The 13,067-nt window shown below is 48.7% G+C and overlaps 1 protein-coding gene and 1 pseudogene across 1 annotated transcript in view; both read left to right on the top strand.

The window, feature by feature from the left end:
- Positions 1–13,067, top strand: part of Ppargc1b (PPARG coactivator 1 beta) — a 129,453-nt gene that overhangs the window by 94,322 nt on the left and 22,064 nt on the right. Inside the window, exons 2-3 of the mRNA XM_045132841.1 lie at positions 345–518; positions 12,290–12,487. Coding sequence (XP_044988776.1) covers positions 345–518; positions 12,290–12,487 — 372 coding nt within the window. The remainder of the gene's footprint in view (positions 1–344; positions 519–12,289; positions 12,488–13,067) is intronic.
- On the top strand, positions 2,987–4,446 carry LOC105944502 (annotated as a pseudogene).

The raw sequence follows: 13,067 nt of genomic DNA, 5'->3' as shown, positions 1-13,067 counted from the left end.
ATGATCATGCAAGGATGTTAGCTTTAAGAAGCCCCTTTACAGGTGGAGACATTTGTATAAGGGAGTAACTCTACTTTCAGGCTGTAATAAAGTTTTCAGAAAGACAGGGGGTGTGTAGGAGAGTACAGGAGAAGGGGAGGAGGCAGCAGAGGGTTTATGCTGCTAGGGCACAGTAGATTAAACAGTGTCAAGAGATGTGGCATATCTTTTCATGTGTTGGTCATCTGGCAAAACTGGGCCTTGGGAGGGAGGGTCCAGATCTATAGCTTTGTGATTAAGAGAGTCCCTGGTTGGGTCTAGTTGAGCTCAGTTCTGATCACCTCTTTCCCTTCCTGTTTCCTCAGGGTGAGGGATCCGAAGAGGAGCATCTCTGCGCTGACTTTCCAGAACTTGACCTCTCCCAGCTGGATGCCAGTGACTTTGACTCAGCTACGTGCTTTGGGGAGCTACAGTGGTGCCCAGAGACTTCAGAGACTGAGCCCGGCCAGTATAGCCCTGATGACCCTGAGCTCTTCCAGGTAGGCCCCTGACTCTCACCAGCCCTGCCCCATGTCCCTCTCTGTCTCCCAAAGCCAGTTCCACACTACTCTCCCACCTTCTGTGCTTGCCCAGGGCAAGATGTTCCCTACCACCCCAGGCTCTTGATACCCTATTTCCTGCCTTGGATCTGGGCTACTTCTCTCTTGTCCCCCACTCTGATGTTGTCACTTCTGGAAAAAAAGAGTCCTGTGTTATCACTTCTGGAATGAGCCGCCCCCTCAACCCTCCCAGGGAGAAGCAAACCCCACAATGGGCTAGGGACTCCGAGTCCTCTGTTCCTAATTATACATCCATTTTACAAATGGGGAAACAGGCCTGGAGAAGTTGGGCAAGTAACTTACTTAGTAGCTGAACTAAACTCAGCCGTCTGAATTTGTGGCTTGTACCTGTAAATACCAGCACTTTTCCTTCGCAATGCTGAGGCTGAGGCAGAAAGATTCCTAAGGATTTGAAGCCAACCTTGGCTACAAAGTGAGACCCTGTCTCAAAAAACCAAAGTGACCACCACAACAAAAACCTGATCTGCTGTTTCCTGAGCCAGGAGAACCTTGTGACCAGCAGAATGCCAGGATGAGGAGTGGTATTACTGAGCATCTTGTTCCACAGCTCAGTCCATATGATTAACTCATTCTGCTCTCTCAATGATTCTTAGAGCTAGAGAGAGGACCTAGAGGTTCTTTAACAGATGGTAGTGCCAAGAGCCACTCTGCAGCAGGCTTTTCAGCCTATGTTAAGGTGATGTTCCTGTTACAAAAGCCATTTCTGTGGAGTAATGGGATGGGGTGGAATGTCTGTAGTGTGCCTCAGGATAAAGCATCCTGTGCATATTTTTGCAATGTGTGTGTAGGTTCAGGGCATGGAGGGCCGCAGTTGAAACAAGACTGGCCATGTCAAAGCTGGGTGATGGAGGCCTTCGGGCTCATTATTCTTTCTTTGAAATCTCCCCCATAGAGATGAGAGGTAGACGCCATAGCTGTGTGTGCCCATTGGCAGCAGACACTGCATGGTGTACACGTGTTGTGCCCATATGCTACCATGTCTTCTCAGAGAGTACTGCCAGCGAATTTTGTCAGTCCTTCTAGAAAGTCCTAGCAATCTTCCTGCCTGTTAGACCTGGAGAAAAACCCATCCCTAGATCAGCACCCATGTCCACAGCCACAGAGGTCATGGCCGGGTACAGGAGCAGAGTACACCCTGCAGACCAGCGTCAGAAAGGACTCTTTAAGGAAGAGCATTGCAGCCTCAGGAAGCAGACGGGCTGGAGAAGCAGGAAGCTTGCCGTGCTGTGGAACAAAGGCTGCAGGAAGTGCTGGGAGATAAGTGTGGACATAGGCCAGGGCCTCACCATGCGGTCTGGTGCACCGTGCTAATGAGTTTGGATCTTTCCCAAGACTATTCTAACCTGTAAGTTACACAGTACTATTTGGTTAGTCAAGGTAGGTTCTTGCTCAAGCCCAGGTTGACCTAGAATTTACTCTGTAGTCTCAGGGTGGCCTCAAACTCAGGGCAATCCTCCTACCTCTGCCTCCCGAGTGCTGGGATTAAAGGCATGTGCCACCATGCCCAGCAAAGTTGCACATTATTAATAAGCCATTTTATAGGCGAGGAAAGTAAAGCCCAGAGAGCTGAAGTAAGTGGCCTGAAGTCCTGCAATTAAGAAGGGCCAAGGCACAGACGAGCCAGTACCCTATGCTACTATGCAGACCCCTATATGAAGGGTGGACCCTGGCTCTGGCTCCATTTGGAACTCCACTGTTTTTATTTTTTTCAAGGTAGGGTCTCACTCCAGCCCAGGCTCACCTGGAATTCACTATGCAGTCTCAGGGTGGCCCGGCTCTTTCTATGTTTTGAGGTTGGGTCTCTCCCTAGCCTAGCCTGACCTGGAATTCACTATGCAGTCTCAGGGTAGCCTCGAATTCACAGTGGCCCTCCTATCTCTGTCTCCTGGGATTAAAGGTGGGTGCCACCATGCCTGGCTATGGAAACCCCATTGTTTAAAAAAATATATTTATTTATTTGAGAGTACACACACACAGGAGAGAGAGAGAGAGAGAGAAAATGAATGGGCACATTTTCAGGGCCTCTAGCCACTGTAAACAAACTCCAGACATATCTGCCACCTTGTGCATTGGCTTTACGTGGGTATTGGGGAATCAAACCCTGATCCTTAGACTTGGCAGGCAAGGGCCTTAACTGCTGAGCCATTTCTCCATCCCTGGACCTTCATTTTTAAATAAATTTGAACCTTGGGGACTAGTGGACCATTTCTCCAAAACACTTTCAGGTTGAGAGGGGTTAATATGAGAAGGGCCAGCAGTCTCCACAGCACAGGCCCACAGTAGCACAGCTGCTCTGAGGCAGAATAATATGTGGTCCGCATTTTGTTTCCCATTCACCCATTGATGGATACTCGGGTAGCTTCCACCTTCCAGTTGCTGGGAATACTGCTGCTATGAACATGGGCATACTCGTGTCTCTTTGAGACCTGCTTTCAATTCTTCTGGATATTCATGGAGGAACACAGAGTGACCAAAACTGAACACATAGCTACCGTAGAAGCCCATGCAGTGGCCCCACAAGTGCAGCAGGTCCATGTGGCCACTTACACTGAGCACAGTATGCTCAGTGCTGACGAAGACTCTCTCTCTTCCCCCCGAGGACACCTCCTACGATGACTCAGACATCCTCAACTCCATGGCAGCTGATGAGGTAACTGCCCAGCTGGCTGCGGCAGTGCTGGGGATCAAACCCAGGGCCTCGCATATACTAGGTCCTGTGGGAATGGCTGCTGCCGCTGCTGTGGCAACAGGGAAGAAGTGGAAATGGCCTCATGTGTTTGAGTCTAATCCTTCTGTCAGGAAGAGACAGCAAACACGTTTGCTTCGGAAACGTAGGGCCACATTGGATGAATATACTACTCTAGTGGGACAGCAAGCTATTGATCTCTGTATCTCAACCTCCAAACCTAACCCTGTGTTTAAAGTGTTTGGCGTGGCACCTTTGGAGAATGTGGTGCGAAAGTACAAGAGCATGATCCTGGAAGACCGGGAGTCTGCTCTGGCAGAACACGCCCCTGCGCCACAGGAGGTGAATTCCGAACTGCCACCGCTCACCATCGACGGGATTCCTGTCTCTGTGGACAAAATGACCCAGGCCCAGCTCCAGGCATTTGTCCCAGAGATGCTCAAGTACTCCACAGGCGGGAGAAAGCCCGGCTAGGGGAAGGAAAGCTGCAAGCCCATCTGGTGGCCTGAAGATATCCCATGGGCCAATGTCCATAGTGATGTTCGAACAGAAGAGCAAAAGCAGAGGGTTTCATGGACCTAGGCACTCCGGACCATAGTTAAGAACTGTTATAAGCAACATGGGTGGGAAGATCTTTTGTATGCTTTTGAAGACCAGCAAACACAAACACAAGCTACCACTACACACAGTATAACCCATCTTGTCCCGTCAGAGACTGTAGTGCAGACCTTTAGCAATCCTGACAGCACCATCTCGCTCATCCAGGTTGGTACAGGGGGCAACAGTAGCCACATTGGCTGATGTTTCAGAACTGCCAACTACAGTCACTGTTGCCCAAGTGAACTACTCTGCTGTGACTGATGGGGAGGTGGAACAAAAAATTGGGCCATGTTACAGGGAGGTGAAATGACCATCCAGACGATGCAAGCCTCAGAAGCCACCCAGGCAGTGGCATCATTGGCAGAGGCCGCAGTGGCAGCTTCTCAGGAGATGCAACAGGGAGCTACTGTCACCATGGCACTCAACAGTGAAGCTGCCGCCCACGCTGTCGCCACACTGGCTGAGGCCACCCTACAAGGCGAGGGACAGATAGTCCTGTCTGGAGAAACCACTGCAGCTGTCGGAGCACGTACTGGAGTCCAAGATGCTAATGCTCTTTGACTTCCCGGATTTCGGTGCATATCCAGAATAAGCAAAAGAGATAAAGTCCATAGAAATGTGGTGGCAAAAAGTTACAACTCCAGCCAAGCTCTTTGGATCCACTTCAGCAGGCTGTAGGAGTCAGTGTCCAAGACTTGGGCTGCCCAGGGAAGTGCCTCAGCAGTCTAAGTCAAAGTGGAGGACCAACCCTGATCTGTGAGACTGTGATTGTTTCTTAAACTTTAGGCTGGACAAATTAAGTACTGTATGGTGTGGGAGAATTTGTTGCTTAAAAGTCCCCTGGTAAGTGGATAGACAACATACTTTTATTTAGGCTAGAAATTCCTTAATGGCATTACATGGCCAAAAAAGAAGTTTCAAGACCCCATGCCCTTTTTGTAGTCAGTACCTAAGAAGTAAGTACCCTACTAGTTGGAAGTCTTTTCAGGAAGACGCAGCACTTTGGAAGTAGACGGAAAGAAAGTAACCTAGAGAAGAAGGATGATGTCTGAGAATCATCCCCATCTAAAACACAGAAAGAAAAGAAAAATCCATTGCCACACTATAGGTCTATTTTTTTTTTTTTCCTGTAAGATTAAGGGCTTTCTTGAACTAACCTAAATGGAAATAGGACTGTTCTCTGGTCACAGTGCTGCAGGATAAGACAGCTTGCTGGGGTTGAGCTGGGCCCTGTATGGGTTGATGAAAAGCCCCTTCTGTGGTGGGAATGTGACCCCCCAGTTGCTCAACATTTCTGTTCTTCATCTGAGTACTAATCTGCTCCAAACAGAAGGCAAGGTATCTAGCCATGTCACATTCTTCTGAAGTATAGCTTGCTGTTACTGGAATGAAACTGAAGTACAGGATCCCTGTGTAGTTTAGTAGGAAACTTTACTGACTGCTTTCGATTTCTTGCTCGTCCCCAGACTCACTTTTCAGATGGGAAATTTATAGGTAGGTTTAAGGATACTCTGGTATCTAGCCACATAGCCCTGCCTGGCCATATAGCAAAGTGGAATTACATCCTCTACTAGTCATTATTAGCCATTGTTTTCCAGGAGCCTTCATATTATTGGTTGCATTTGTGATAAAAGAAAATTCTGGCCTATACCAAAAAAAAAAAAAATATGAGAAGGGCCAAGGTGCTACTGGAAACCACTCCCCCAACTTCCCCCATGCCTACTTCTCCCAGACAGAGCTCCAATAAGCCTCTGAAGTCCTGCTATTGCATGAAGTGTGTTCAGAGCCAAGAGAGCTCGATGTCACTGCCAGGCTCCCAGCCCAAGGAGGAAAGCAGTCCTTACAGCTGGAGGAGCTGTCCCCAGACCAGGGCAGTGCTGTCTAGTGCAGCCCAGCACAGCATAAGCTCAGGGGCTGTGTCTTCATTGTGCATGTTGTATTCCTAGGACTTTGCCCTGACTGTGTCCAGTATTCTGTTGGTGCCTAAGTCATCACATGAATAAAGCCTTAGACACCTGGAGCTCAGGCTGCTTCTCCTGATTCATTTGGCCAATTACTTGCCCTCATAGACATATATCCTCCTACTGTGGGCTCCCTGATGACAGCAGTCACATCTCTGAGGCCCTCCCACATGGTAAGGGCTTGGTAGATGTTAAACACACAAACTGATTGTAATGTTTTCTGTCCTGCCCAGGGCCAGGTATGACCCCTTCCAAAACCTTGAGCTGAAACCCAAAGGGTACAAGTTCTGGTCTGTCTTTCTTTCTTTCTTTCTTTCTTTCTTTCTTTGTTTTGTTGGGTTTTTGTTTGTTTGTTTGTTTGTTTGTTTTTCAAGGTAGGGCCTCACTCTGGTCCGGGCTGACCTGGAAGTAACTAAGTACTCTCAGGGTGGCCTCAAACTCATGGCAATCCTCCTACCTCTGCCTCCCAAGTGCTGGGACTAAAGGTGTGTGTTACCACGCCCGGCTTTCCTTTTCTTTTTAATATTCTTTTCTGTTTGTCTGTCTGAGAAGAGAAAGGCAAATAGAAAGAGGAAATCATATATATATATATATAGAGAGAGAATGGCCACTGCAAACAAACTCCATATACATGCACCACTTTGTGCATCTGGCTTTATGTGGGTACTGAGGAATTGAACCTGGGTCCTTAGGCTTTGTAGGCAAGTGCAAGGCCTCTAGTCACTGCAAATGAACTCAGGATGCATGCGCTACCTTGTGTGTCCGGCTTTACATGGGTACTGGGGAATCAAACCTGGGTCCTTAGGCTCCACAGGCAATCACCTTACCCGCTAAGCCATCTCTCCAGCCCAGGTCTTCCTTTTCTGACTAGCTCAGACAGTTTTCTCCTAAGTCCAGTGGGTGGGTATTGCTGAGCCTGACACCCTTGTCAGAGTCCTGTTCTAACAACTGAATGACATCCTTGCTATGGGGACAAACAGGGAGAGTGGAGAGCAAGCAACAGCTATAAAGATTAACAACGTTTTGGGACCAGGGACATTGCTTTCCATTGCTCTGTATGTCCCAGATAGGTACTTACTGATTGTCTATTCAAAAAAAGGTGTTTGCTGTGTGGCCTAGGCAGCTAGCCCCCTTTGATGGAGCCTCAGTTTTCCCATGTGAGGAATGGAGAAGGAACATGGGCTAGATATGTGGTTCCTAGTCTGTTTAGGGTAGAGGAAGAATAACTGGCTCCTTTCAGATGCTGATAAAATAAATTATGGGCTATATCCCAGAAAACTGGCTTGTGAGCTTCTCCGACCTGTGAGGCGCCCTGGACAGGGGCGGGTTTCTGAGGTTTCTTCCAGCCCTGGCAGTCTAAACGCTGCTGTGTGTCATTCCTTCAAACCACCCCTGGCCCCCAATTACAATATTTCCCTCAGATTTCTCAAAGGCTCCTTTCCTCTAGCTTGAAATGAGCCAAAGAAGGTGGGGGTGGGGAAAGTCTATTAATATCCCTTCCTCTGCTGATTAGCACTCCATTAATTTGCACTCTGCTTCTAAACCAAGCAGGGAGAGTGAGCTAATGGGTCCAGACATAGGCTAGGTGGCCGGCTCCAGTGATGTCTTCTTCTGTTCCAAGGCGCCTACAGGATGGCCTGGGGGCCCAGAGGGAACCATGGCAGCATAAGCAGGGATGGCCTTTCTTCCAGCCTACCCCCGATGCTCCAGAGCTGAGTGGACCCTGGCAAAGGAGTGATGGGCACGCCTTGTGTTAGCTGTTGTTTCCGTCCAACATCATGGTGCCTCGAGGTCTCTGCCATTGTGTGCTCATTTCTACCCCATGCCTGAGCTCAGTAAGTCAGCGCTGGTTTTCTAAGACCCAGTTCTCACCCTTGACCCTGATCTCTGTGGCTTTGACCAGTCTCTGTTCTGAGTCCTCAGGCCCCCTGTTGTAGAAAGAACCATAGGTAGGCTCCCCGAAGAAGGCCATTTGAGCCTGGTTGGGAGTTGGTGCCTAGAGCCTGTGTCAGCAGAGGTGCTGGCCTGGAAAGGGTCAGTGCCGCGTGGGAATATGTATAGCATGTGTTTGATACCCCTGGTCACTAGATGAAAGAGAGCCCTTCCAGCTCCAATGTGTGATAATTCAGAGCCTCCTATGGAAAGAGTGGGGATTTTCATTCCAGCCAGGACTGATGATGTCATCTCTGGATGCCTTCCTCCTAGAATCTGGCCTCTGAGGCACTGGATTCAGCTCCCTCTGTGTTGTTCCTTGTCTGTGTCATTCATTCAGCAGCTTTGTTGCATCCAGGCCGCAGACTGAGCCTCAGGGCTATGCCTTCCCTTTCACATAGAGCCAGGGGAGGGACACAGCCTGCAGAGCCTCCCTGCCAGTGGCCGAGCCCCATCTGCTCAGCCCCAAGTGTGGACATTGGGCCCCACGTTCCAAAATCTTAATTCCTCATTAGTCTAGACAAATTATTTTGGGGTCAGAGCCTTTGAGGTCTGGTTTGGAGATGGAGATGCTTACAGCTTGGGGCAGCCATGAGTCCATGGGCCTGGCTCAGACCCATTAAAGTTTTCTTTTTGACCTTTCTTTTATTCTTAACTCTGTTCTAAAAATTACAAACACTTTTATTCTCCTATTCCCAAGTTTGCCCTTTGAGTCACTCAGCTGTAGCTCTGGTCGTAAGGCCTGTGACAGATTTAGTGCAGCCATAAGGTCATCACAAGATCATATTTTAGATGCATTTCTTGACGGAAGGATAAGCAGACACTCTGCGGTGGGAAAGCATGCCTAGGGAGGCATCATGTGACGTCACATACTTCTAGGATTGGGCCAGGGATTGGGGTTTCTGACTTAGGCCCTGTGACCTCACCAAGAAGCAGTGTAGCCTCTGTTACTGGCCTCTGGCATGGGGCTCAAGGACTGTGCTCCTCATAGATACAGGCAGTAGGAAGGGCAGAGCCCTGCTTCATCGGTGCACGGGGCACATGGCCAAGGACCTAGTCTGCCCCAGACTTGCTGGGTGGTCAGTTTTCTCTTCTGCAAAATGGAGGTTAGAGTAGTGCTTTCCTCACAGGGGTGTTGTGGGAATTCTTCAGGTGCTATTGGTAGAATCTTTTTCTCCCTCTCATGGCCGGGCCTTTGTACTTGATCTCCCCTTTTCCAGAGTCTTCTTTTCTGTGTGCACGTGTGTGCACATGCACTGGTGCACATATGTACATGTGTGGAGTTAAGAGCACAGCCTCAGGTTTGTCTTCAGGAATGCTGTCCACCTTTTTGGGATAGTCTGTCCTTGGCCAGGAATTTACCAATTAAGCTAGACTAGTTAGCAGAGGAACTGCCTTTCTCTTCCTCTCCAGTGCTGGGATTACTGTGATGCACCTGGCATTTATGTGAGTACTGGGGACTGAAGTCAGGTCCTCATGCTTGCAAAGCAAGTACTATACAGGCTCAGTTGTCCCCCAGCCCTCCAGTCTTACTTTCTTTTAGCCTTTTGCCTGGCTTCTACCTTTCAAACTGAAGTTTCTCAGCAGCTCAGAGAAGGCTTTCTAGCCACCCTGGGCGGTCTGCAATCTTCCCATTCTTCCTCTATCCCAGCACCAGCTGGATTCCCTCAGCTTTTCTCACTCTGAGCTGTACTCGCTTCTTCTCTTGTTTAGCTCCACTCAACACCGGAGGCCAAGCTCCAGGCACCAGGTCTTGTGTGCTAGGCACAGCGCCTTGTGCTGGGAAGGAAGGTGGGAAGTGGTGGTTGCAGTCAGGTTCTCACTGCTGGCAGAAATCACCCGACCAAGAGCAGCTTTGGGGAGAAAATGGTGTATTTTGGCTTACAGACTCAAGGGGACACTCCATGATGGCAGGGGAATACATGAGCATGAGCAGAGGGTGGTCATCACCCCCTGGCCAACATAAAGTGGACAATAGCAACAGGAGAGTGGGCCAAACACCAATAAGGGAAAACTGGCTATAACACCCATAAGCCCACCCCAACACGATACTTCCTCCAGAAGGCATCATATCCACCAGCTAGGGAGACTAGCATTCAGAACACCTAAGTTTATGGGGGACACATGAATCAAGCCACTACATTTTATCTCTGACCATCATAATATATAAAATCTGATATGCAATACAATGCATTCAGTACAACTTTAAAAGTCCCCACAGTTTTTATCAATCCTAATGATGTTCAAACATTCCCATAGTCCAAAATCTTTTTTTTTTTTTTTTTTTTTGGTTTTCTGAGGTAGGTATGTAGTCTCAGGGTAGCCTCAAATTTACAGCAGTCCTCCTACCTCTGCCTCCCAAGTGCTGAGATTAAAGGTGTGTGCCACCACGCCCAGCCCAAGATCTTTTTAACTGAGCCATAATGCCAAAAAACATACCAAAAAAAAAAAAAAACTCATAATGGTACAGAATAAACATTCACACTACAAAAGATGGAATTGGGCATAGCAAAGAAATATTCAACTAGTACAAGATTTAAAACAACCAGGGCAAACATCAAACATTATAGTTCCAAGTCCAACTACTCTAGTTAGTGACAAATCTCCAAGTCCAATGATTTTAACCAGCAGCAAGTCTCTGGAGTTCCAGTTCTGTCCCTACAGCTAAGCCACTCACAATCCTGGAAAACTTCATCTGGACTGGTGGTCCCAGCATCTCCACTGGGTCTTTCCTGCAACCCACAGTTCATCCTCTCGGCTCCATCAGGTCTTCATGCAGGTAATCAGCAAACCTGCTTCACACTGCCCATGGCCGTTTCTAAAACACAAGACCATGTTGCAAATTCAGTGACCCTCTCCTGCATTTCTTATGCTCCATAATTACAGGTAGGGTGCCAATTTATTAATCCAGGGAGGAATAAAGCAGGTTTTGAAGAACAGTATACTCCTTGAGCACTCAGGCCCCTTCAAAACAGTCTAAAACATTCTTCTGTTGCCCCAGTGCAGGTCAGGTGGCCCAATCTCAAAAGTTGTGGTCTCATATAATTGCAGCTGAACGGGCAGAAATTTCAGCCTAAAGATTTCATTTCTATGGCATATTCCTCTGTTCATGCCAGTCCATTTCTATGCAATGCAACCCTGCACAAATTCTCAGGACATGGGCATAACATCAAACCTCTCACACGAACTGTTTCTAGCCCCATCCAGGCAAAGCTCTTTCTCACCCCTAAGCCAAACCTCATGCCCATAGTGCTTACTGCATTCAGGTCTGAGTTTGACCAGAATAGTCCATCAAGCTATACTTACAACACCACAGGGAATCTCTTAGGCCAAGGTTTCAAATCCTTCCACATTCCTCTTGAAAATCAGCTCTAAAAGGCCAAAGCCACACACAGTTAGGTAGGTGTCTAGCAGAAAATGACACCACTCCTTGGTACCAACACTACTGTTGCAGTCAGGTTTGCATTGCTGGCAGAAATCACCCGACCAAGAGCAGCTTTTGGGAAAAAAAGCTTACAGACATGGCTTACAGACTTGAGGGTAAGCTCCGTGATGGCAGGGGGAAACAAAGACATTAGCAGAGGGTGGCCATCACCCCCTGGCCAACATAACGGGACAATAGCAACAGGAGAGGGTGTTAAACACCAGCAAGGAGAAACTGGCTATAATACCCATAAACTTTCCCGCAGTAATACACTGCCTCCAGAAGGCATTAATTCCCAAATTTCCATCATCTGGGAACCTAGCATTCAGGACACCTAAGTTTATATGGTGGTGGGGGGGCACCTGATTCAACCCACCACAGTGGGTTTGGGGGAGGGGGAACTGCTGTCCCTCTATCATTGTCATTAGAATGATAGAACTATAGTTGTCACAGTAATGAGCAGTAGCTTTGTGCCAGGCTCTGTTTCCTAACCTTCTTACCCACAGTCACTCAACAAGAACTTCTTGGAGTTAGAAGGCCTGTCTATTGTACCATCTGATAGGTAAAAATTAATTTTCCTGAGGACCCAGTTTATAAGTGTGGTCTCTGAGCTTCTACCACGACACGCCTTGCCTCTCCCTGAATAAGTGAGGAAAGCAAGTCCTGGGTCCCACAGGAACCGGAAGCCATTTTACCATTGCTCCCATTATCACCAGCACTGTTGACCCCTGGAGCATCTGGCCTCAACCAAGGGGCTGGGATGGAGTGATGGAGAGCAGCTGAGACCCTGATGGAGGAAGCAAGTGTCTTCTGGTGGACTGCACTCTGCCCCAGGTCACAGCCTGATGAGCAGCAGAGTCAGCACTAGGACTCCAGCAGGGAAGAACTCAGTGCCATGCTTCTCAGAGTCTGACAGGTGGACATGTGCTCTCCCAGGAACACTCAGCGGAGCTGGTGGAACAAGGCTGCAGGGGACTGGCAGCAGGGGGTGGTACTTCACTGGGCAAGAACAGGTTTGCTTCCTGCAAGCAGCTGGTGCCACGGGGTGACTAGCCCTTTACCTTCCCCTCCTGGTCTTTTCCTCTAGATTGACAGTGAGAACGAAGCTCTCCTGGCCGCCCTCACCAAGACCCTGGATGACATCCCTGACGATGACGTAGGGTTGGATTCCTTCCCAAGCCTGGATGGTGGAGAAGACACACGGCCCTGTGTCCCCACTTCACCTCCCCCCTTGTCTACACCCCCCAGCCCTGCCCCAGTGTCTGAGGTGGATGAACTCTCACTGGTAAGAACATGGTGGCCGCTAGGGCTGGATGTGTGCTAGATGGTGGCCATCTGTTACATGTCTGTCCTCTTTACGGCTTTGTTTGTTTGTTTGTTTGCTAGTTTTCTGAGGTAGGAGTCCCTCTAGTCTAGGTTAACCTGGAATTCACTAATGTAGTCCCAGGCTGGCCTTGAACTCACAGTGATCCTCCTACCTCTGCCTTCTGAGTGTTGGGATAAAAGGTGTGCATCGGGCTGGAGAGATGGCTTAGCGGTTAAGCGCTTGCCTGTGAAGCCTAAGGACCCCGGTTCGAGGCTCAGTTCCCCAGGTCCCACGTTAGCCAGATGCACAAGGGGGCGCACGCGTCTGGAGTTCGTTTGCAGAGGCTGGAAGCCCTGGCGCGCCCATTCTCTCTCTCTCCCTCTATCTGTCTTTCTCCCTATGTCTGTCGCTCTCAAATAAATAAATAAAAAATGAACAACAAAAAAAAAAGGTGTGCACCACCACCCCCTGTGTTGTCCTCCTCTGTCTTCTTTTTTCTTTTTCTCTCTCTCTTTTTGTTTTGGTTTTTTCAAGGTAGGGTTTCACTCTAGCTCAGGCT

This window comes from Jaculus jaculus, chromosome 13, assembly GCF_020740685.1.
Source record: "Jaculus jaculus isolate mJacJac1 chromosome 13, mJacJac1.mat.Y.cur, whole genome shotgun sequence".
NCBI lineage: Eukaryota > Metazoa > Chordata > Mammalia > Rodentia > Dipodidae > Jaculus > Jaculus jaculus.
This window is presented reverse-complemented; position numbering and strand designations above follow the sequence as displayed.